Source organism: Pinus tabuliformis, chromosome X (genome assembly GCF_031772625.1).
Source record: "Pinus tabuliformis cultivar Carrire ecotype Pingquan chromosome X, CPIR1, whole genome shotgun sequence".
NCBI classification, from domain to species: domain Eukaryota; kingdom Viridiplantae; phylum Streptophyta; class Pinopsida; order Pinales; family Pinaceae; genus Pinus; species Pinus tabuliformis.
In genome coordinates this window covers 1,304,685,099-1,304,711,620 of record NC_142308.1, presented here as the reverse complement: position 1 = coordinate 1,304,711,620, position 26,522 = coordinate 1,304,685,099, and the positions used below count along the sequence as shown (strand labels likewise).

The following is a 26,522-nucleotide window of genomic DNA, read 5'->3' as shown; positions in this document are numbered from 1 at the left end:
TTAGGGTGGAGATCACGAGGGAGGTCATTTAAGGCTGTAGACAACCTCCCTATAAACCTGCAATGCCACCTTTGTTGTCTCCTTGTCTCCTTCTGCGTGGTCGTTGCTCCCTTTAATGACAAAAAACCTGAAATCATCATGTATTAGCCACATAGATATAATGCCTGCCCTTCTTCCTACAAATAACACGAATATACCAAGAAATGAATGCATAAGTGATAAAAGATGAAGGGTTGAGCAAGGTAAGTAGGCCAAATGAGCCCAATTTGTTACCAAAAATTGGGGCTCATCATCACCCCCCAGCTAAAATATTTGCTCATCCTTGAGCAATTTTGCCCCAGCTCCTTGTCCTTGGCCGAGAACTAGGCGCCGGAATACGCTCTTTCTTTCCTACTTTTGGTGGCTCTGCCTGTTCTGCCCTTGGTGGCGATGAGGGTGCCACTCCTTCCCTCTTCTCTGTTTCTTTGACCTTGAGCCGGGCTTTTGAAGCCGATTGGTCTATCCTTCTTTTCCAAGTAGTTATTTTTGGGCTCCCCTTCTCGTAGGTGACCGATATCTTCGAGGGGGACCTCTCACTGGGTGAAGTAGGGGCATCCCCTGTAGTGACTTGGCTATTGGATGGGGGCTGTGGCTTGCCCGTCTTTATTCTCGAACTTCTTCGAACTTCAGAGTATAGAGGGGTCTCCCTCTTTCTCTTTTCTTTTGGCTTAGGTGGCGTGCTGAGGGCGGCCAGCACAGCTGCTGCCTCCCTTTCACGAATATCAGCTTTCTTCTCCTTGGGTTTCTCCTTTCCAGGGCTTCCTGTAGAAGACCCTGTTTTAGCCAATTTCGGGCTTCCTGTAGAAGACCCTGTTTTGGTAATTTTCGGGCTTCTTGTAGAAGACCCTTTTTTCTGTTTTCGGGCTTCCTGTAGAAACCTGTTTCTGCTTTCCTGTAGACACAGGTGTCACCACCTTGGCTTGCTTTGCTGCATGGGTTTTGCTTTTTGGTTTGGTTGTGGGTGCTGATGAGGTACTTGTGCTGATGTGGACCTTCTCAGCTTTGTCCGTTCTGCTCTGCAACCTTTTCTCTCTTGCTGACAAGATGGGTGTGTCACCTTTTTCCTCAGCATCCTTTTTCTCGTGCTTCCTCCTTTGTTCTTTCTTCTGCACTGTGGTCGGGGTCTTCTGGCCTGTTTCTTTCTTTCCCGCGGCCACTGCTTCTTTTTCCTCACTGCTGGAGGAACCATTTTCTTCAGTCAACATCCTTATGTCTCCATCTCTTGTCAAATTTCTGAATGCTTCCCATGAGAGGGGAACCTTATATGAATGAAGTGCATCCTCCACGAGAAGTTTGATCAATCCATGGTGGGCTACCTGATCTGGTATGCCTTCTTTTAACTTTGTGGCACACTCAATTAGAGACTGTAGCAAGAAATAAGGAATGCTCAGTTTGTTTTCTACAGGAAGATCAATCTGGTGTCTCAATTCAGTGAGCAACCTAAAGTGATACCCGTACACGATGCTAAAATGGCCTTCACAGGTTATATACTTCATGATCTGTAGGCTAACTTCATTCCATGGTGGTAGCAAACTGGTTCTACGCACCCCATTTTTGTCCTCCGTGAATTCCTCCTCAGGTGGAAAGAATTCTTTCTTTGCCTGCTGGCTCAACTTCCTTTCTTCCTTATCCCATGGCAAACCCATTGGAAGTTCAGTAATTCGACTGATATATTGCGGGGTGAGCTTGAGGCTTAGGCCCCTGAAGTTCACGGTGGCCAATGTTTTGGATTTCGGCCTCAAGGCTTGTAAAAATTCTTCTGCCACTTCGTCGTCATAACCCTGCAACTTGTCACAAAAGGATATCCATTGTGCTCGTGTGAAGAGCTCCACCACCTCCTGGTTTTCTCTTAATTTTGATGAATCAGTGGGTTCCCGTCTAATAAACCCACCCGGCATGATAAAAACTGTTGCTAGAGGTGGCGAATGCGGAAGAAGTTTAGCTTATTGGGACAGAGCGTAGAATTACGCTTCCGTCGTGCAAATAATCCACAAAACTTATCCCTGAGGACCTTAACACAGTTTAATTCACTGACATCCTGTAGAACGACAGTCTATGCACAGCAGACAACACTTGCAACAACTTTCTACGACCAGACTGTAGACGACGACCCTGCCACCTTTAAAAACCAATTGCATGGAGAGTTCAGGGTTACCTTTTTATCTGCCACCTTTTTACGTGAGGAACCCGCCTTCCTGTAGAAATAGCTTTCCTGTAGGAGCAGCTTTCCTGTAGGAGCAGCGCGTGATTCCTGGGGAAGACTGCAGTTGGTTTGCGCTCTCGGTGATGCTTCACAGCCGTTCTGATGGCCAAAGGCTCGGAGTTTCGAACTGCAGAGGGATCTGAATGTTCACTCGAGGTTCAAACGGCGAATGATAAATGCATGCGGCCAATCTAGCCGATTAGATTTGAATCGGCGGAATCCGTGGCGCGGGGGTGAGCTGTCCCCGCCGGACCGTTGGATGACGTCGTTCCATCATTTGTCTGCGAGTTCACTTACTACCGCATCATCCCTCCAGCAGATCCATCGCCGTTTCTTCTGCTAAATCTGTTTATTCCGACGGGGATTGTTCTCACGTGTGTGCTGATCATTCCTTTTGTCACGGCTGCCACCCAAACATCTGACTGGACCATTAACCGGTCGACGTGGCCAGTCAACTGGCCATACAGCCGCTCAACCCATTCACTTTACACTTTGCAAACAATTCAAAGTAAAATTCATGCGATCTGACGGAAGAAAGGGTCGAGACACTTACCTGCGCGGCTGCAACACGATTGTTTCGGGTTTTGGACGATGATGAATGGATCTATCTGCTGCTGGTGAATTTGCACAGGCCCGAAGGTTCACGTTTACAGGCTGCCGACGATGGAGTTGATGCTTGGCTGCATGCGTCCGCGTTCATTGCATATGGCCAGCGCTGTGAATAGTATACACTCTAGCGGGCTTAACTATTACAGGACTCCCGCGGGATGTCTTGTAACAGTTCTTCCTCCTTAGGTGCATGCTGCACGACGAAGGATCTGGCCTCCCGATCACGCTCCCAGGGCTTCTGGATGACTAGGATGGATATGGTATGAGATCTCAGCGTTTTTTCATTTAAAATTTGCTTTTTCTTGATAACTCATAGATCTGCTTTGCTGGTGCAGGTAACTTCGTTGCATGTCGACAAGGATGGCAGGACGAGGTGACAACAATGTGCAAGGGGGATAACAATAGCTTGCATGCGTCCAAACCGATCCTTAGTCGTTAGATCTCCTCATAAGATGGATTTTGGGTCGTCCTGAACTTCTACAGGAAGTTTCCTGTAGAAATACAGAGCTTCCTGTAGAAAGGTTGCGTTTCCTGTAGAGAGTCTGCACCTTCCTGTAGAAAATCTGCATCTTCCTGTAGAAAATCTGCGTCTTCCTGTAGAAGACTCAAGCTGTGATAAAATTGCACATACCTTGGAGAAAATGAGTATTCTTGGAGGAGGTGCTGGTGAGGTCTCCTGACAGCATGATAAGGATCCTTGGCTTTGAGTTGAGAGGCTTCCTCTCCTCCATAGAACACCTGCAACTTGCATGCAATTTTACATTATGAATTTGCTAACCTTGTTTTTTTTTTTTTCTCTTTTTTTCTTTTTTCTTTTTTTTTTGAAAGATAACAGGGGCGCCTCATTGAGGTTTTCACCCTTGCCATCTGCCTTAAGCGCCTCAGAGAGGTTTTCACTCAAGGATCTTTTTTCAAATCTCTTTTTTTTTTAAAGACAATAGGGGCACCTCAATGAGGTTTTCACCCCTACCACCTGCCTTGGGCGCCTTAGAAAGGTTTTCACCCAAGGATCTTTATTATTTTTTCTTTTTCTTTTTCTTTTTTTTTCTTTTTTTTTTTTAGATCTTTCAAGGTATGCCCAAAGGAGAGGCAGAACCCTTCTTTATGACCAATACTGATTTCTCCATAGTTTTGATGAACTCTTGTCTTGAGAGAAGCTTCCTGTAGATCTTCAATCGATGCCCATTGACAAGCATGGGGATGGCTTCCTCATCAATGGTCCGAATAAGAACAGATCCATTGTCATGACATTTTTCCACTGCATACGGTCCTAGCCATCTGGTTCTCAGCTTTCGCTTGAAATCTTTGTATCTGGAGTCATACAACAAGGCCCAATCTCCCGGCTGAAATTGTTTGTCATGGAGATGTTGGTCATGCCACACCTTTCTCTGAAGTTGAACCACTTCTGAGTGAAGGAGGGCCTGCATTCGGTGCTCATCCAGTCCATTCAGCTGCAATAACCTTTCTTGTTGTGCATGGCTGAGATCTAGATCTAGCTGCGCTGCCATCCTCAAAGTGTTGTATTCAAACTCAATGGACAACAAAGCTTTCTTCCCATAGACCAGCTCATAAGGTGTGAAGCCGGTGGTGGTCTTCCAGGTGGTGTTGTAAGCCCATGTGGCCTCAACCAGGCGATCTGCCCAGTCCTTTCTGCTGCTGCTCACCACCTTAGTGAAGATCCCCTCTAATGCTTTATTGGTGACTTCCACCTGCCCATTTGCTTGAGGGTGATAGGGGGTGGAAGTCCTATGCTTGATCTTGTGGTGAGCTAGTAAGTCTTCAACCAGGTTGGATATGAACTGGCTCCCTTGATCGGTGACCAACTCTCTTGGGTAGCCAAACTTGTAGAAAATGTTTTCTCTTAAGAACTCGGCCACCTTTTCTTCTGTTGCTGCTTTGATTGCTTTAGTCTCTGCCCACTTTGTCAGGTAGTCAGCACACACAATAATGTAAGACCTTTGCCTCGAAGGAGGGTTGATTGGACCCACAAAGTCCATACCCCACTTCTCACATGGCTCAAGAGTCACTTGAGGTTGGAGAGGCATCTCATCCCTTTGAGTCGGTTTCCCCATTCTTTGGCATTGGTCACATTGGCTGATATATCTTCTGACATCTTGATGAAGTGTGGGCCAATAATAGCCTGCCTGCAGGATCTTGAAGGCAGTCCTCTTTGCTGCAAAATGTCTTCCACAAGGCCCATCATGACAGGTGAGGAGGATATCAAGGACTTCCTCCTCCCTTACACAACGCCTTAAGATCTGATCGGGGCCAAGCTTGAACAGATTGCCCCCGATCCAAGTAAATGAGGCACTTTTTCTGATGATTCTGCTCTTCTCTCTTGAAGATAGGTGCGAAGGGAACTGTGCTGAAACAAGGTAGTTTGCTATATCAGCAAACCATGGAGAGAGTGCTGAGATAGCAAACAGATGTTCATCGGGCATCTGGTCATCCACTGTTCCATCCTCATATGCAGACAAATCCAATCTAGATAAAAAGTCAGCAACAACATTTTCTTTACCTGGTTTGTCAACAATGGTCAAATCAAACTGCTGCAACAAAAGTAACCATCTAATAATACGAGCATTCACATCTGGTTTATTCATTAAATATCTAATTGCAGCATGGTCAATATGTACAAATGTTTGATAGCCAGTGATATAATGTCGGAACTTGTTCAGTGCATGGACCACAGCCAAAAACTCTTTCTCAGTTACAGTGTAATTCAGCTCAGCTTTGGACAAGTTTTTACTAACAAAGTAAATGGCATATGGAAGTTTTTGTTCAACTTGTCCTAAAGCTGCACCTATGGCTTTGTTCGAGGCATCAGTGTGGATGTGGAAAGGTAGGGCCCAGTTTGGACCTCTCAGGATTGGGGCGGACACCAACTTGTCATTTAATTCATTCAACGCCCTCTGACAATCATCAGTCCACTTAAACTCCACATCTTTTGCCAACAGGTCAAACAATGGCGAGGCTAGCTTGCTGAAGTCCTTAATGAATCTCCTGTAATACCCTGCTAATCCTAAGAAACTCCGAACATCCCTTACCTTTTGAGGAGGTGGAACCTTCTTGATGAGAGCAATTTTGTTAGGATCCACCTGTAACCCTTGGCAAGAAATGGTATGGCCTAGCACGGTCCCTTCAGTCATCAGGAATTCACATTTTTCAAGACTAAGGGACAGGTTCATCTCAATGCATTTGGTTAGGACTTTTCCCAGATTGGACAATGCTTCCTGGAAATTGGCCCCATAAGGAGTGAAGTCATCCATATAGATTTCCACTGCATCATGGACCAGCTCCGAGAAGATGCTCAAGACAGCTCTCTGGAAGGTAGCAGGAGCATTGCATAGCCCAAAAGGAAGAACTCGGTAGGCAAAGGTACCCCAAGGACAAGTGAAGGTGGTCTTATCTTGGTCTTCCGGGCTGATTTGGATCTGGTTGTACCCGCTAAACCCATCTAGGAAAGAGAAGAACTTCTTTCCTGCCAGCCCATCCAACACTTGATCTATGAAAGGTAGAGGGAAATGGTCTTTCTTGGTAGCTTTGTTCAGTTCTCGGTAGTCCACACAGATTCTCCATTTCCCATTCTTCTTGGGAACCAACACCAGAGGGGACACCCATTCACTATCTGAGATGGGGTAAATGAATCCGGCATCCAACAGTTTTTGCAATTCTTCCTTGACAATGTCCTTAAGGGCTGGATTCATTCTCCTCTGAGGTTGCCTAACCGGTTTACAACCCTCTTTGATGTATATGTGATGGGTACAGACCAAGGGATGGACTCCTTTCATCTCCTTATAGCTCCAAGCAAAAGCATCTAGGTGACTGGCCAACAGGCTACACAGCTCCTTTTCCTGGGAGGGAGATAGGGAGGAGCTGATCTTTAACGTTCTCTCAGGACCGAACTCCACATTTTTGACTCTGGGAGTGACAGGGTTGGTCGTACAAAGATCCACTAAGGTGCTGGCTTGGGCATCCTCCACCAATTTTTCTAAGGATAGTGCACTGAAAGGTGGATTCTGGATCAAGGTCTCAATCAAGTCATCCTCGGTTGGGGGGTCTCTTCTAGTGGTATCTAGGGTGCACAAAGGTGTTGAGTATACTTCATCCTCTTCTCCTTCCTCCAACCAAAGTGGTAAGTCATGCTCTAAGGAAGGTTGGGCAGGAGGGTATAGGACTAGCTGTTTGGACATAGGACCATTTTTTATGGTCATATTTCCTGCACGACAACTTATGTAAGCATCTGTAGCGGCTAACCAAGGCCTTCCCAAAATAAGAGGATATCCAGTAAGATTTGCCTTGGGTTGCAGAACCAAGAAATCTGCAAGGTATTCCCAAGAGTCGACAGAGACCAAGACATCCTCCACAATCCCTTCGGGAGTCACAATGGAGCGATCTGCTAGTTGCAGAACTATCGAGGTCTTCCTCAAGGAACCCTGAAGGTTGAGTTTGAGCATGGTATCCCTGGTCATCACATTAATGGCGGCCCCCAAATCAATCAAAGTGTGAGGTATGATGATGCCATTGATGTGGACATCTACTACAGGACTCCCAGGATCTAGATACTTTGGACAGATGACTTGTCCTAACATAAGGTCAGACAGTTGTCCTAAGACATTGATGGTTGAAGCATCTCTCTTTCGCCTACTTAGGTGTTTGAAACACTTTTCCTTAACCAGTTTGTTGTATATTGGCACATCCTTGATGGCTTGGAGAAGTGGTATTTTCACACAACTGCTTGAGCTCACCCAGGAGCTCATCCTCCTCTGGGTTGGGTTGTGTGGTGGCTGTTAGTCTCTCAGGAAAGGGTGGAATAGCCTTTGGTTCACTTTCATGTTTATCTTCCTCATCCTCTGGGGGAGGAGGTTGGCGATCCGGAAGAGTCTTTCCAGATCGAAGATTGATCTCCTGGATCTCCACAGCATAAGTAGGGCATGATGTTTCCCCAGTGTATACCTGCTGGGCCTGTCTATTGTTGGTGTTCGGGTTCGGTTGAGCAGGTATTTGAGGTTGCTTGGAGGAGCAGGAGGTAATGGTTGAGGTTGAACTGGTGGTGGAGGCAAAATGGCAGGAGTGTTGTATTGGGGCCTCCACCCCGACTGAGGTGCATTCCACTGAGGCTGCGGCTGAGCATGTGAGTGATAAGAATGAGTAGTGGGTTGAGTAGGGTATTGAGGTGGATAAGACCATGGAGGAGGCATAGACCAAGAAGGATGAGCAGGGGGACCCCAGGAAGGCATAGGAGTCGATTGGTTGGGGTTGTAATAAGCTTGAGGTGCCCCTTGCATCCCCTGCTGGTAAGGTCTAGGTCCTTGTGGCCTCCTTTGGTTGAGGTAATAGAGAGGTTCAGTGGGAGCTTCTGTCCTTTGGTACATGGCTTTAAATCCAGGTAAGGTTGGACATTGGTTTGTGGGATGGTCCTCCTCACAAACGAAACACACTTCAACCGAATGCAATGGACATTCGTTCTTAGGGTGTCTCCTGGTACATCTAGGGCAGAAGATAGCCAAGGCTCTCTCAGCTTCTTCCTTCTTCTGCTGGATCCTGAATGTGTCCAGCTGCATGGCAATGGTCTGTCTCACCTCACTCTTAAGATCTTCTAATTGATTTGCAAACTCATGTTTGGAGAAAGGGACACCAGCTGAGAGGAGGTTTCCTCTACCTCGTTTCCGAGCTGCCCTGGAGTGGTTTCTAAACACAGTCTTGATGTCCTCATAAGGCAGTTGGTAAATGTCCCCCCCAGCTAACATGTGAAGGGTATCTAAGAGGTCTTCAGGGACTCCTCGGAGCAGGACCAACTTGAGGGATTCAGGGTCAAGTGTGCACCTGGCCCGCTTATAGCTAAGTTGGAACCTCTCCTCATAATCCTCTAAGGACTCATCACTTCCCATGGTCATCCGAAAGATTTCTCCCTTGGTTTCCTTGGACCTACAGTAATCCATGTACTTGGTATTGAAAGCTTGCTGCATCTGAGCCCAAGTGGTGATACTATTCCCAGGTAAGCCCATGAACCAGCGTAATGCTGCATCCTTAAGAGTGGAAGGGAAGAGTTTCAGCTTCTGCTCATCTTCAGTATAGTCATAGGTTCTACAAAGGACAGCAAACTCAAACAGGAAGGTATCAGGATCTTCAGTAGTCAGTCCATGGAAGTGAGGTAAAGCAGAGGGGCTAATGTTCTTCATTTTCATCTCTCCATTGGTCTCTCGGATGGGGAAGGCACCTTCTATTCTCTCATCTTCTCTTCTATTGTCAGCCATAGCTTCAGATGGGATGGTCTCTAATTCTTCTTCTGCTATAGGATCTTCGTATATCTCAGGAGGTTCACCTATAGGTTCTTCTGGATCACTGTCACCGAAGAAGAGAGAAGGGTGACTCAGTGATGTGGTGGGGGTGTTGGGTAAGAATTTGCCTGTTTTATCTCGATTCCTACGAGGCATGAAATGGAAAGACTTTTTTTATTGCTTTTGTTTTTTTTTTCTTTTCTTTGGTACCTGCAAAAACTGAAACAGATTGATCTACAACTAACTATCTTACTGAAATAAAGATGCAGAATTAAATTGAAAGCATGAAAGAACTAATCTACTTTGCTCAAATGAAATTGCAGGAATGGAAATGCTAGTCTACGCTTGCAGAATTGAAAGGCTAATCTACGCTTGCAGGAATGAAATTGCAGAATTGAAATGCTAATCTATGAAAGCAGGAAATGCTAGTCTATGAAAGCAGGAAATGCTAATCTATGAAAGCAGGAAATGCTAGTCTATGAAAGCAGGAAATGCTAATCTATGAAAGCAAGAAATGCTAATCTATGAAAGCAGGAAATGTCTATGCTACTTTTGCAGAATGGAAATGAAATAAACTACTTAGCAGAAGGCAAGAGTAAGAAAATAGAAGAAAAGCAACAATTACTAATACTCTGACGCTTCCCCGGCAACGGCGCCAAAAGATGGTGGGCTCCAGTGTTGTAGCAATAATGCTACAACTCCTGGAGCTTCCTATCTCTAATTTTATCAACCCGGTAGTTCGTAACAAACTTCGAAGCGACGGTGTTGTATGCACAAGTACTAGCTCTTGTCGCAGCTGTCACTTGGTCAGCTAGCACAAGTCCGCTAGGGCTCAAGCCAACTTCTATATGTTCTCAGAAGAAGCTTTCTAAATGATGGACGAAGGCTATCTCAAAGGAAATTAACCTACTTTGCAATAATGAACTGAAAGCCAACAAAACAGGGAAACCCTAGTAAACCCTAATCTGGCTAGTCTAATCTCTATGATGCAATGGTGGGAGTGCAAACTTCTAGAAATGATGCCATTACTTCTAGTGATATGAGATGCATGAAACTAAGCTACTTCTACTGAAAAGAACATTGTTTTTGTATTTTTGCTTAAGTGGTTGGAGTTATTATGATTTTGTTTCTTATTAGGGTTTGACCATGCAGGGGTAGTTCGAAGGAAAGAAAGCTTGGGAAAGGTCAGGAGGGCTAGGAGAGGTTCCAGAGGACCCAAAGCATCATTCCACAGAATTCCACAACGTTCAGATGCTTGGAAACCGAGGTTACAGGTTTCTACAAGATGTCTGCAGGGGATCCTACAAGAAGCTCGGGATTTCTACAGGAAGTCTGCTAACTTCTACAGGATGTTCTGTGGTTGGAGTTTTGGGTGATGGAGGAGTGGAGGAGTTGTATGGGTGGATAGGTAGGATGGAAAGGGAGCTTATGATGGCTCAGGGACAGAGATATGAGATGAGGAAAGAGTGGGTACAGTTGGTTGGTGGATAGACGGGTGGAAGCAATGAAAAGTCCAAAAAGATGGAGCTACGTGAACAGTAGAAGTGTTGGAAGGCAAACGAGCTGAACAGAGGTTGGGTAGGTGGCTTTAGGCGCGGTTGGGAAGAAGAAGAAGATAACAGAGTGATGCAACGCAGTGTAAAGGAAACAAATCTGCACAAAACCAAGAATTCATCAACCTATCCTAACTGTGTTATTAAATCAACGAACAACAATGTAAACTTCAGAGAAAAATCGTGCATGGAGTTGGAATGAAGAAATACTGCTCAAGATCAGAATGCATGGATGGATCTACAATTGAAATGACTGTGTTGCAGCTTGAATGAAAGTATAAGACTGCGTTTTTTGGTGGCTGGTACGGTCTACACCCCCAATCTCTAAACAGAGATGGCAGTGAGTGCACTGTCAGCCCTTTTCTTGGAGCTCGAATGAATGATGATCCTCTTACTCTAATCTAAGCAACTAAAAGCACTTGAACTGTAAACTAATCCTACTCAATCACATAAAAGAAATCAAATCAGCAGACTGTAATTTCTAAATGCATGTCAAAACAGAGGAATAAAGTGCTGAAAAGAAAGACAAGTAACAATACAAGGAAGAGGAGGTCTATTGCTCTCAGGTTGGGCCCTAACCTGAGAGCTATAGCTCCCTTAAAAACTCAGAATTGAATCCAAAGCTGCTTGTCTTTATTGAATAATCATGAGTCTAATAACATGCCAATACTGGCTTACAAAGAGCAAAAACCGAGCTGTAGCTCGTGCTTAGAAATTGCAACAGTAGTTCAAAAGTTCAAAAAAGCCCCTATCAAAGGCCACGGCCTTAATATTTATACATGATGAGGATCAAGCTGGCTTCCTCAATTAATGGAGCTCGACTGTCCAACTAAAAGTAAACTGCTGTAGACTGTTGTTCCTGTAGAATCTGTTGGCTGCCTTTAAGCTTGGTGGGGAAAGCTGTTGGAGCTCGGAGTTAGGGTGGAGATCACGAGGGAGGTCATTTAAGGTTGTAGACAACCTCCCTATAAACCTGCAATGCCACCTTTGCTGTCTCCTTCTGCGTGGTCTTTGCTCCCTTTAATGCCAAAAAACCTGAAATCATCATGTATTAACCACATAGATATAATGCATGCCCTTCTTCCTACAAATAACACGAATATACCAAGAAATGAATGCATAAGTGATAAAAGATGAAGGGTTGACCAAGGTAAGTAGGCCAAATGAGCCCAATTTGTTAACAAAAATTGGGGCTCATCACTTTGGTATCCACTACAATGAGAGAGTGCAGACTATTTTTGAAAATGGCTTCATTCCTTGCTAACCACACTTCCCAGCGAATGAATTTTGGTATTGCATACCAGATTTTGGTCCACGTGGATTTGCTCTTCAGTGTGTGAGGGGATCGTCCTTTCCAGTAGGTGAATAGATTAACTACTGAGAGTTGCATTGGGGTTTGAACATGGAATCTGTGCATAGCCTACATCTAGACTTCTTGAGTGAATATGCAATCAATAAACAGATGATCAAGCGTTTCCTGAGCCAAAAAACAGAGAGGGCATCTATGGGGTCCGATGATTCCACGTTTCGCTAGGTTGTCTCCAATGAGGACCCTTCTGTGCATGAGAATCCAGCAGAAGAAGTTTATCTTTGGGAGGCCAAAGGGGTCCCAGACATGCTGCCAGAGCGAAGGAGAGTGGATCTGTGGATGATGTTCTTGGAGAGCTGCAAAGCCCTGCGATGTTGAGTAAGCATCATTCTTCCCCCAACGCCATTTGTCCCTTGAATGAATATGCATGGGAGCCAGTCCCGAGATCGCAGCTAGGAAGAGGTGGTGTTGAGGGTGCAACCTATCTGGGAGGCGTTAGAAAGCCCAGGCACTCTAATTCCCACCAGAGTCCCAAGAAGAAATATCTGCCAGCTTGTGGATGTCTTGTTGAATTAGCCAAACAAGAAGATCTGCAAATTCAAGGGCGAATTCGAGGGGTTGGAGGCCCATGATCTTGTCTTCCCATAACCTGATTCTTTCATCGTTTCCAGGGATTCTGTACAGATGATCTTTAAAGAACTCCCATCCTCGACTGCATAGCTTCAAAAGAGTGGTTCCTTTCCAGGAGACTCCTTCATCCATATTATTTATTGAGAGCCCATGCAAATACTTTTTAATGAGAACTTGACTTACTGGATGTCGATGATTTGAGAAGATTTTCGAAAGAATCTTTCCTCCCAAAGCCAGATTGGCCAACCTAGGGTCTCTTACCTGAAGACCATATTTTGATAATGGCCTTTTCACAATGTCCCAGCTTACTAAATGAAATTTCTTTTGATTCCCCTTTCCTCCTTACTACAGGAAATTTTGAATCAGATTACAGAGCTGCTCGGTGATCATTTTTGGAGCCAAGAGAAACGAGGCCTGATAAATTGGAAGGGAGGAGAGAACAGATTTTACAAGGATGAGCTTCCCAGTTGTGGTAAGCCACTGGCCGCCCTAACCAATCATTTTCACCTTTACTTTGTTGATAATTTCCTGCCAATGAGGGGCCTTGTTGATTCCCAGAGTTAAAGGCAGTCCCAAGTACTTGACTTTGTCCCAAGAGGCAAAGCCCGTGAAACCCAGGGCTTGAGCAATCCGAAGAATAGTTTGCTGGTCTACCGCCCAACCATACACTGCACTTTTCCTCCTGTTGACCAAAGCTCTGAATACTTTGCAAAAGCTTTGAATAACATCGTTAAAAGCCCTTTCAATTTTAATGGAGGCGCCTCCCATAAGAAGAGAGTCATCGACGAACAAGGCGTGGTTGATTGGCTATGAACCTTTTATCGGCCTGATGCCGAGGAGTGTCCCTTTTAATTTATCTGTTGTCATCTTTTGGCTTAGGGAATCTGCCATCAAAATGTACAGGAAGGGGGACAGTGGGCAACCTTGCCTTATGCCCCTCGAGGCTTTGAAATAGTTGGTCGGTCTTCCATTTACTAAAGGGGCTATCCATGGCTCTCCTATACAAGCTTTAATCAATTTTATAAACTCAGGGCTGAAACCAAAAGCGGAAAGAACTTGGAGAAGGAAAGAATGCCTTACTCGGTCAAAGGCGTTCGCCATGTCCAACTTAATGAGCATCCCTTGCTCTTGGCGTTGGTGGCTGGAATGAATGATTTCCTACACCAGGATCATGTTGTCCAAGATATGCCTTCCTTTAACAAACCCCCCTTGGTTGGGAGAAATGAGTTTTTCTAGCAGAGGCTTTATTCTATTCGCCAAAAGTTTGGAGAGAATTTTGTAGGATGCATTGCACAGTGAGATTGGCCTAAAATGATCAAAAGCCTCCGGGTTCGCTTGAATCTTTTGGGATTAGCACTAGGAAAGTGGAGTTTGTGCTTCCTCCCACTTTGGCTTTTTGGAGAAAGCCTTTGATCATACAAAACAGATCAGCCTTGATGATGTCCTAGCAAATTCTATAAAAATGAATGGAGAACCCATTGGGTCCTAGAGCTTTGTTTGGTTCCATCATCCAGATGACATTGTTGATTTCATCTTCAGTGAAGGGCTTCAGGAGTGTTGAGTTATCCTCCTCACTTACCAATCTTGGAACGTGTGTGAGGAAGTCTAATGATTTCTCAACATCGTCCACACCTTCTTCTTTGTTGCTGGTAATGAGAGGTTGCAGCCTCTTTTAACAGAGTTGTGCCTTTGAGGACAAACCCATCTGAAGAGGTAATTTCACCAATGTGATTTCTAGACAAACGAGTTCTAATTTTCTTATGGAAGAAGGCAAAATTTTTGTCTCCAGACACAAGCCAGAGATTACGTGATTTGAGCCTCAAGGATTCTTCCTCCACTCTGAATGATCGGAGAGTGCTAAGTTGAGCTTCTTGCTCATTCTGAATTTCTAAACATGTAATGTTTTGCTGCTCCATGCCCAGTGGCAAATCAAGCAGCTACTTGGTTTTCTACTTTCTGAGCATAGCTGGGGAGTCTGTAGGCTTTTTTATCCATTCTTTCAAGGTTGTTTTGGTGGCATTTAGTTTTTGTTCCCACACATAGTTGGGCGATCCGAGAATAGGGATGGACCCCAATTTTTCCTCTTCTTCAAACAGCAAAAGAATGGGTTTATGATCAGAAGTCAACTTTGGCAGAATTTTAGTGGAGATAATCTTCTTTTCTGATAGGAAGGTGCTTTGAAGTAAAGATCTGTCCAAACGGGCTGATATATACTCCTCCCCTGCTCTGTTGTTTGACCAAGTGCAAAGCCCTTTTTTGGCTTAAAATCCAGTAAGTCCCATTGTTGAATCAGGTCTTCCACGAAGGGAAGTAAATGGTCCCTGGTGTTGACTCTTCTTTTTTCCTTTGGGTCGAAGATTAGATTGTAGTCTCCTGCTATAATCATGTTCTTGGAGGAGTAAGCGTCCAAAAAATCGAACAAGGTTTGCGAGCAATCCTTCTTTTCTGCATAGAGCACAGGGACATAAAGGTTAAAGAGTGCGAAGGTGATCTTACTTGCATGGTGTCGGAGTTCAGTCTAAATCCAGTGTTGCATTTGGAAGGAGCTCTCGAGTTGATATTTGTCTTCCTCCCAAAGAGTGGCAAGCCCACCACATGTACCCCTTGCACTTATCGCTTTTCTGACTTTTGTTTTGCATTTTACTTTGCTGAGATCAAGAAGAGCATCCCCTTCTATTTTAATCTCTTGGAGCATGAGGATATCGGGGATTTCTGATTTCAATAGGTTCTTCACCGCTTCAGAATTTAAGGGATTCCCCAGGCCTCTGGAATTACAAGAGACTAATCGCGTTATTTACTAGTAAAGGGGGGAGCAGACCCTCCCTTGGGAGGCATGGTTCTAGTATTTCTGCGTATGGCCATCTCAATCGTGGCCTGGCTACCTTACATTTTTTGTCTCTCAGCGTCTTCTTCCCTTGCCTCTTTGTGTGATTTCCTCCCAACTCTTTTCGAAGGCCTCTCGATTGTCTCATCTTCCGAGGAACTAGAAATCTCAAGAGACTTCTTCCTCGTCATTTCTGCATAGGATGGGGGGCTGGAGGCACTTTTTGGAGATTCGGCTTGATGGGGGCTTGTTTCTTCCAGTCTTTTCTGTTCTTCCGTATTAATGGGTTGTTGTTCAGCCTCTTCAACTGCTGGAGTTAGGGGTTCTTCTGGTGTGCTGAGTATTTCGAAGGGGTTGTTGGATATCTCTTCTCTTGGAGGACCTGTGCTCCCTTCCCCTTGTACCATTGGCGGTGCTCTGCTCCCCGTAAGCACTCCTTTCCCTTTGGTTTTGATGTTTTGTTTAGTTGTTGCTGATTTCTCGACCTGAGTCCATTCTTACCCTTTCAAGTTCTCGGCCTCCTCCTCTGATTTCTTTTTACAATGCCTGGAAAAGTGCCCGTAGCCATGGCAATGCCAGCATTTAAACGAGAATTGCTCATAGTCTAACACTTGAATGTGAGACCAGTTAGCCACCGTAAGCTTTATAGCTTCAGGGAGGCCTTCCTCTAGGTCGACTTCTACACAAATTCTCGCACAGGAGTATTGATCCCTCCTTTCAACGTGATCTATGTATTTTCCAAGCTTATTGTCTATGGTTTCTATGGATTTGGGGTTCCAGCAGTGCAGAGGTAAATGAGGCAGGCGTACCCATACAGGAACAACAGAGGGAACACCCTGTGTCGAATCGAAATCCAGAGTCCATTAGTTCATATACAGACCCTGAGGGCCTATGAAATACAAGCCATTTCTGAATATGAGATTCCTATCCTCTATCGACTAAAAAACAAACACAAAGAAGCCCTTACCAACTAAATGACTTTTGATTCCTTCTTTGACCAAAGGTCTCCAGTTCCTTTGCACCTAGGAATCAACAGCTTTGGGCGAGAGCCATAGCCCAGTGAATTGCCCAATGAGCCCTCGTTCTGCCAGATTCAGAGCCGATCTACATGGTTCTTCAGTCAGCAGGGCAACCGTGGGGATGGTTTCCATTCTTTTGAAAAAAAAATTGTTGCTTTTCATTTACTGGGCATTTGTTACATGCAACTACAAGCCTCTGGAACGTCGTCAGCTCGAAAGACAGGGAAGAATCGACCTCGGGCCCCCTCCTGGGGCCATGGCGATGGAGCAGCACACAGATGCTCGTTGTGATCTCCGTTGCTCCGCACGCGCGCTCGTCTTACTGATATCTTGAACTTCTGTTACTAGTCTGGTTTTTCTATTTCCCTACTGACACAAAACTTAAACCATAAACCATAATTTTTATGTATAATTTTTGTACTATTTTTCTAAAATGATGAAAGTCAAACCTTCACAAAAAAACTATCCCTCTTTACTTTAAAGTTATACAACATGTTTTTTACACATCAATAATATCATCATAACTCCATAGTATATGTCAAACTGAAATATTGAGATGGTTTTCATTTTGAAGGCAAATAGTTCAATCAATATACTTCCCTTTAACAATCAACTCATAATCATAGTAGTCCAATAAGGCCAATGCTCATGACTCATCCTTTCTAACAAAATATAAAAGCATATTCAAGAGTTGTCCTAAATCTCATCATGACTCATCCTTTCTAACAAAATATAAAAGCATATTCAAGAGTTGTCATAAATGTCATCATGAAAATCAAATAAGGTAGAAGAGAAAATGGAGAGAAGAAATTTACAATCTTAAAGAGCTATTTCAAGTCACCCAAAAATAGCATATCTTACTTGAATCAAAAAAGAGACTAGTACCAAATCAGAGTATGGATAGTGTGTCTTTTTCACCTCTACTCATCCAAAATCTTCTTGCGAGATTTTGAACTATTATTATTGTTGACCGGGCCATAAGCCTACATCTTTGCAAGCATTATTAAATACACTAAATTTATCAAGAAGCTTCATGTGCCACATAAACATTACAAACATGACACATATATTCGTATTGTAAAAAAAACCTCTTTGGTGCATTGCGAGATAATTAGCATTATGCTTCAATTGATCTTTGTATGTAGTTGATCCAAATTGGATCTTCAAAGGACCAAAATGGTTAAGTGATTAAATTTTTAATTTATGTGCTACAAAACCCTTGAATTCGTGCTTGGTGTATGTTTGATGACATGGTAGAGTGATATGGTTAACAATGAAAGTGGTAAAAAATGATTGGATAAGTTCTAATGTGGGTGGTCTCTTTAAGTAGACTAGCAACAATAGAGACTAAAGCTTAGTACTAAGGGTTTGATAAATTTACCCCAACTTTATATTAGGGAAGGTCCATCAAGAGACCCAACTACACTCGAGGACTCGCCTTAGTGCCATGGATTTTGTGGAGTTACCTAAACTTTGCCAAGGTAATCCCAACCAAGGCTCCACTATATTAAAAGGGTGGCCACTAAAAGGCTTTCAATTAGACTAGCCAAAGGGGCAATTCAAAGACTCCAGTCCTCTAGAGTCAAGGTTTTCTCAAAGCTACCACAAATCTTCATTAGGGAGATCCCTCGTGAAACTCTATAACATTACAATGGGGTCTTCATTATATTGAGGCCTCCATGGAGTTACTATCCCATTAGACAAGACAACTTCAACAAAAGTGTGTCTACAAAGGAAAGGGGACCCCACAAGGATTGAAGGGAGCACCTACCATCAACAACCACACAACACATGGTATCAACAAAAGGGTCCATGACACAATGAAGAAGCCTCAATAAATCTACAACTAATGTGAGGTTTCCATGTGATAAGCAAAAGAAAAGGGCCAAAAGGTCATTTCTAGAAAAAAATTGTTCTTGACACATAAAAGTGAAATATAACAACTTCTAATGAGTGTTGGAATTCAAGAAAGCTAAAGGAACAATTTGACAAGCTTGATAAGAAGAAAGGTGCATGCCATAAGCAATTTTTGGGCCTTTAGCATTCTAATTAATTGAGGAGCATTCAAAAGGCCACAAGATAGAAAAATATGGAGTTCCGCCAATACAATTATTGGGTTTCATGTTGATGGTTATTTGCTTCATGCTAAGGGGAGTTGTGGTGAGGAACAAAGAGACTTTGCTTTCCAATTGCAAATAAGATGCCAACATTTCCACTCAAAGAATTGAATAAGCACTTGAGAAAAATGACAAAAGAGCCATTATCAAACTATATGGATTTGACATTCTAGAATCACAAATAATTGGTCCATTAAGGCACTAAAGGCCAATTTAGGAAGTTTACCATGTTGAATAAAGGAGACAAAAATAAGATTAACAATGAAAGAAACCTAATATTTGTGTAGAGAGGGAGAAGTCATCCGAACCATTTTAGCCTTTACTAAATCCAATAGCCTTAACCCCAACCATTGTAACCTTTACTAAATCTGATAGTCCTAAGCATAAGAAATATGGGTTTATCGCAATACCTACAACAAGAGATCACCTATAGTATGGATGGTGAGTCTTTCTTCCAAATAAGAGGCAACCATTGCTAATTACTGGGTCATAATCCAAAGAATCAAGAATCTTTGTTGTATAGTCACAATCTAAAGAAATCAAGAGTTTTTATTATAGACTAGTGTTTGCGTAGTGAATGTATCAAAAGTAAATCAAGGATATTACTCTTTCTTTTAGCCTTGAATTATTGATATAGGAATCAAAGAGAGTAAAGTAAGTTTTATTTGAAATCCACTATTTCATGAGATTCTTTGGAGTCAATATTTTATTTTAAATGAGCAGCTATTTTGTATGCTTTACTTAAATACATGGATAAATACATGCAGTGAAAATTGAAACTATCAAATTATAGCAATAAGACTACACTTTAATAATGGACAAAACTATAATAATGGACAAAAGCAATGCACATTAAAATAAAAAAACAAAACAATAAAGTAAAGAACATTTATTTTTTTAATTTGAAAAAAAAACCAATAATGATCCATTATAATATTTTATATAAGCTCTTATAACAACTATTCATTTAAAAAAATCACTTATTAATACACTAAAATAAATATCTTTCATCATTAATTCTAAAAACCAATAATTTAACATTAAATTAACAAATTATAACTTGTCATAATAACACTAAAACAAAAAAATATTTTCAATTTTATATTACAAACAAAATTCAATAAAATCATACATAAAAAATCCAAACTTTCTTTTCACTTCATTTACCATTACAAAAAAAAATTAATAATAATAAATAAATATTAAAAAAAAACATAAATTAATAATAATAAATAAGTATTAAAAAAAAACATTTTCAAATTTATATTACAAAAAATATTCAATAAAAAGAAATTCAATAAAGTCATAAATAGAAAATCCAAACTTTCCTATCACTTAATTTACCCGAAAAAAAATAAAAATAGCAATAAAAATAAATAAATAAATAAAAATAATATTTATTTAAAAAAAAAAACAAAAAAAAAAACAAAAAAACAAAAAACATTTTCACATTTATGTTACAAAACTCATCTACAAACAAAATTTCCTTTCATTTGCAAAACCAATGAAAACCTATAGAATCTTTCATTTGCAAAACCAATGAAAACCTATAGAATCTCTTACATGACAAATACTCTTAAGATATACAATATTTCTTTATAACAACATCGTACTAATTTCAAATACATTTTTTACAACCTAATAAACATAACTGATTTTTCTGTTTAAAGACTAAAGAGCATTTTAATATCAACTGATTTTTCTGTTTAAAGAGTAAAGAGCATTTCAATTTCTATAGGACAATATAATCATTTTTTTTTCTAATTTCAGATATTTAGATTCCTCCCGCCTATTGAAATATCTGCATTTCTCCCCCTTACTTTTTATTGTTTAATTTACACATGAGATACGAGTGGAATTATAGAATACCTGTAACTATTACTAAGCCAGGGTTGGAAATGATCCCTTTTCTAATTAACTGATAATTCTGTATGCAATCCAAAAAATAATAATTAACTATTTTTCTTTTATCAAAATGTGTTTCAATTAAGGAATTCCAAAGAAAATATTTTAAAAATATAAACTCGCTTTACAACGATGAAGTAAGCCATTTCCAATCCCATGAACTCCATTTAACTGGCTAAATAGGTTCGTAAAGAACATGACCCAATACCACACTCAATCAAGGAGTTGCAACGGAAAAATTAACAAAAATATAGACCAACTTTAAAGCAATTATAATATTTATATTTTTCTTAGTTTAGCCCGTTCCAACCTCCATGAACTCCATTTAACTGGCTAAAGAAATTCATAAAGAACCTGACCCAATACCATCTCGAATTTCCATTCCAGACCATTAAATGGTATTCTTTCTAACGTTCTCCAAAATCTCATTGGCCATCCCTTCTGTTAAGGAAAAAGAAAGGAAAAGGAAAGCCCTTTTACCAATCACAGGAAAGCCCTTTTACTATTCACAGGTTCAATGATTTTGAAGCCTGTATTTTACAAGGAGATTCTCATACCAGTATCCTTGCTTGCTTTGAAGCTCTATTCAAGCATAACACTTTTTCTAAAAACCATGTATACATTAGACTTTCAGAATACGCGTCATCAGTTAATTGAAATTCCATCACCTCTAGAGAAGGGGTGCTCTGAAGAAGGCAACCTAATACACAGATTTCCCTGTTACTGGTTCCATCTAGATATATGCACACCCGTATCTTACGGAGATGAGAGAGTGGGGACTTTAGAGACAAAGGTATATCATGGTTTGCTAGCTGCTGCATTGCATTTCAAAACTACAGTCAGCCATCTCTGCCTTCATTTACAAGGTGAAAGGCATGCATATGAAACATCATGGAAAATAACAATCCCAATGAAAAATTTTACTGCAGGTGCATATGTACATTAGTTTGAGTAAGTTAAGGTATCATTAATTTATGTCGATTGCAGATTCTAGCCTTTCATAGATTCTAGCATTTCATAGTCATGGAGCAAAATTTACTTTACTTATCCTCCCCAAAGACATGAATGTACAACCCACATAAACATAAGACATGAATATACAATCCACATAAACATACCCCACTGCCCAGTGCCTGCCTGCCTATAGTAAGATGCGAATAAATGTAAGACAGGCAGGATAATCTGTTTGCTAAACCACATCAGCATATGCCTTGTCTAACATGGCTTGCACATTATAGATACCCTGACACCTATGGGAAGCAAATTCAAACACACAACCATGGAAACATTTATTGCAATGAACACATCAAAGTAATGTAGAGATTATGTTCTTACCGAGAGAAAGTTCTCGCCCATGTATAGTTCCTCAAGATGAGGAAGCCTGTCGAACACACTGAGAAGAGAAATATCCATCTCTTTTTCACTTTTAAGCAAAGGCCCAACAAAAACGTCCAGCAACTTCAATAACTTGAAGCTCCCGATTATGTCAATAAATCTCTCCGCGGAGAAATTGTATGCCTCAGGAGGCAATTCCACTTTCAATCCAATCAAATTACTTCCATCCTGCATATTGAGTTCCCAAATTGAACACGAAATCTCATGAAACAGTAACCCATTGACCCTCAAGTCCTTTATCAGGTATGCATGCAGGGTATTGAGCTTCGGGCAGTTCACTGTTAAAGCCTCCACACAATCATGCACTTCTAAATCTGTAATGTTGGGAGCCGAGATGGTAGGATGTCGCAGACCAACGCAGTTATATAAGCTGAGATTTCGAAGAAGAGGGCAACGTGAAATAAAGTGAGCTAAAGACTGGTCTGTCAATTCCACATAGTTAAAGTTGCAAGTGGTGAGATGGTTGAATCCAGAGAAATGGGTTGGAAGACGTGAGAGAATGTAGTTGTAGAGTGTGAGTGTAATGAGACGAGTGCAGGAGAAAAGGGCAGGAGGCGGGATTTCCCTATCTGGGGAATCACAGAGAGTGAGGTGTTGAACATTTCTCCATGCTGCGCACCGCACCCATTTGTATACACTGTCGCGTGTAAACCGCCATTGGGTATCAATATTGCAAATTCGCGCGGAAGGGTAAACGTCGATGGATAGATAAAAGACTTCCAGATCAGAGGAATGCAAGAGCAGAATTTTGGAGATGATATTCTCCACCGTTGCAATAGATAGGGGATCTGGATCTTTGGAGATGATATTCTCCACCGTTGCAATGGATAGGGGATCTGGATCCAGAGGGGCCAAAAGAAGATGTGGAGAGAGAATGAGTTGGGGCATTTGGGTATACAGAAATCTCCATCTCTTGGAGAGAAGGGAAGATCTGATGGCCTCTTTAACCGGGATTTTAGACAGGATGGAGCAGAGGATGGCATCTGGTAGTGTGGAGAATTTGTCTGTAGCGGGCGGCATACTGTTGATTCACAGAGCTCCTTTGATGGAAAAAGGATTGCATTCGAGGCCAAAAACCAATACCAGCGGTGAAAACTGAAATGCTGGGAGGGAAATGAAAGCCAATGGAAAGTAACGAGACACAATGATTTCATAAAATGGCGGGAAATTGCAGGAGCGGCTACTGTTTCATTTGGTTTGGTTTTTTACATGTGTCTTTTCTCGATTCATTTTATTTTTTAATGGAAATTTATAAATATATTTAGGGTTGTGCTAGAATTTATTTTAAGTGTTTTTTTAAATAATATGGAAAATAGGTTTATATTTATTTATTTGTCTGAATTACTTCAAATATATTTCTATTAATTAGAGAAATAGTGCATTGTTACCGTACTCTCATGAAAGAGTATCACCATATAAGTATAAGTAGGAAAGAAAATGAAAAAAAAGTGACTACACCAATAGCCATAATAACTAAAATGGCTATATTATAAGTGAGAAAATAAGGCTATATTATAGGTGAGAAAATCATTATTTGACTAGGGTGAATGTAAATAAAAAGGCTATATCATGATAAGTAAATTAAATTCTCAACTAATCATATCACCAACTAATTACTAGAAAACCAATAAATCTTCAAACATGATACTAACCAATACCAACCAATATGTCTGAACCAGATAATATGCCAAAAGCTTGAAAAAGAAAATACACAGAACAAAAAGACCATAAACATGATACCAAAAACCACATCTCATCCATAAACACATCATCTCATGTAACACCAAAAAAATCATAAACATGATACCAAAAACCACATCTCATCCATAAACACATCATCCCAACACCAAGCATGACTGCTAATTCTTATGATGCATCACAGACAGAGTTCCAAAAAAGACAAAGAAAGCCATGCATGCAAGAGTATCTACTTGAAAAGAACCTCTATTTGTACCTAGGAAAAGCAAAAGACCACCATAAACCCAACCAATTCTGGATAAAGAGCCACACAGCGATGCCAAGCTAGCCCGGGTGAAAGAATGCGAGAAGGTAAGTCCCTCCGCAACAATAAACCTACATTTATAATTAGGGTTAATTTTGCCTAAGTTTTAAAATAGTTAGATTAATTATGATAGAATTTATTTTAAATTTTTTAACAAGGCAAACATTTTTATATTTTATAAGAGATATATATTTATGTTTTTGAGGGATTATTTATTTTTATTTAGCCTAGATTCATCTTAATTCTAGATCATCAAAAAAAAATTCACTTTAAGAGGGTTTGCATCTCAAGAGATTTGATCCCTCTTTGCTCTTGATAGACCTAGAATTAAGATGGATCTAAACTTGTCCAATTTCCCCCTTAAATAGGCTATATTCCTAATGAATACCATGGGTCAATACAATGGGTTTTGAATACCGTCGGTCATTTTTATTTTTATTATTATTTTATTTTTATGGGGTTAAATTTGTTTTTTATTTTTTATATTTATTTAAAAAGTTTACATTGAATTACAACATCTCTATTATATTGGGCTGGAGAATGCCTCTAACAAGATTCACAATCCTTATATTAATGCTCATTATCTTACTTGCATAATTAAATCTGGGTAGAGATCTCAATCATACCTCCCAACCACTCAAATAAACTCAATAAACAAATTATTTTAAATTAAATTTTTAAACTAAATTTATAATATAATTAGCTTTCATTTAATTATAAAATAATTCAATTATATTTAATAAAACTAATTAAATTTGGTTATTTATATATTTATAATATTATATAACTAGTAATATTTACTTATATTATTATATAATTAAATTTATTTAATAGATATTTTATTATAAAATATATGATATAAATCTCATTAAAAATTAGTATAGTGATCCATTAAGTGAACACACTTATTAAACGTACACAGAAACTAAAATGTAATATAACCATTTAATTATTGAATAATACATTGAATATATCCAATTATATGGTTAATTATTCACAACTATTGTGCTCTAAGCTTTTGTGCATTCTTCCATCATCGATTACTCTAGGAAATATATTCCACCCCTATGCTTCCTTTCATTACACCTTTTATTATAACGCGTATATAGATCTATTTATATAAGAAAATATTAACTACCATATAAATTTTATCCCTAAAATGACCTTTTTCTAAGAATTTTGAAAATGTAATTGTTTCTAGAATCTCTGTCATTATATATGGATTTACTTTAGGCACGAAGATTTTGATCATAAATTACTTTGTTGGATAGGGTTTATAGATTTATATTATTGAAATATGTTTTAAGGTACTAAGTAATTGAGTTGAGAGAAGGAAAGTACATTTTACAACTCAATGTATTTAATTCTCTCTAATATTGTATATAGAATAAGTAGATTTAATAAATTATTTTTAAAAGAATAAAAAATATAAGATTAATAGATAAGGTAATATTTGTATTTTTATAATATAAGATTAATATGTAATGTAATATTTGTATTTATAAATTAAATAAAGCAAAATTCATATTAAAATTATAAGAAAATAATATCAAGTATCAATAATATATTTGTGTTAATTGGATGTTCTTAGGTGGTTAATTGGATAAGTTATCTTCTCTAACCAAAGTTAAACCTTGTCTTTGACATGTCTGTTTTTTCTGAGTTAATCTATACTAATAATGTATCAACAATCTCACTCTAGCTTAATCGTTTGAGGGTGGGATGAGATGTTTCCAAACGTTTTATCCCAAGGGGTTAGCTCAACTAGTTGTCACTTATGTTGTGCATTTTTCTACGTTCATGGTAGTAGATACCTGGTTAGAGTTCCCCTAAGTTAAGTGCAATAGTCTATGTTGAAAAGTGTACTAGAGATGTCATCTATGAATGTGAGAAAGTGACCCTTAGGTTTTTACCATGGGACTTTTCTTGGGAATATACATATATAATGTGCATGTGCGCGCACACACACCAACATATATCTATCTTAACTTGGGACCTTTTCAACATTAAAATATTTAAACTCAATAATTGTTTGAACCCTATCAATTCTTGATAAACCTAGAGTTAAGATGGATTTACACTAGTTAAGTTGCATTAATAAATCTCATGTTGTTAAGAAGTAGCATCAACGCCATCTAATCCTTGATCAACAATGATTGTATAAGTAATGATTCCAACAACATACAAGCTATAGGATATTTTAGACGGCAATGGTGATGATGGAGAGGACTCTAAAAATAGAAAAATCCACATGAAAGTGAGGAAGGAAGAAAGAAAAATAAGTTTGAAAATAAGAGTGACAAGTTGAGAAAGGGAAAAGTAAACCCCAAAGTACCAAAGATAAAAGAGGCATCAATGGGAAGAGCAATAATATATGTAAGAATACACCTAACAAATGAAAGAGAGGTAGTGTTGTCAATGCTACAACACCCTCCAAAATATTGCTACATTCTTATTTTGGAGCCCACCTACTGTTGTACCAAGAGTCTCTTTTGGTCATCAAGTGTCGTTTCATGTTATTACACATGTTCAAGTGTCCTTGTTCTTTCCTAAGTGTCGTCGGGACATCAAGAACATCTAGAGTGTACTTCACAATTAAAGCACACCTTCTAGCCACAAAACGACACTTTTGGTTG

At 40.2% G+C, this 26,522-nt stretch overlaps 1 protein-coding gene across 1 annotated transcript; it reads right to left on the bottom strand.

Moving 5' to 3' along the window:
- Positions 1-20,804: 20,804 nt before the first annotated feature.
- On the bottom strand, positions 20,805-22,984 carry LOC149144843 (FBD-associated F-box protein At2g26860-like). The gene is made up of 2 exons (XM_089449785.1): positions 21,825-22,984; positions 20,805-21,304 (listed from the first exon to the last, which is right to left on the bottom strand). Exons 1-2 carry the CDS (start codon positions 22,902-22,904, stop codon positions 21,041-21,043), a joined length of 1,344 nt encoding a protein of 447 aa, XP_089305911.1. The 5' UTR covers positions 22,905-22,984; the 3' UTR covers positions 20,805-21,040.
- Between the last annotated feature and the right edge of the window lie 3,538 nt (positions 22,985-26,522).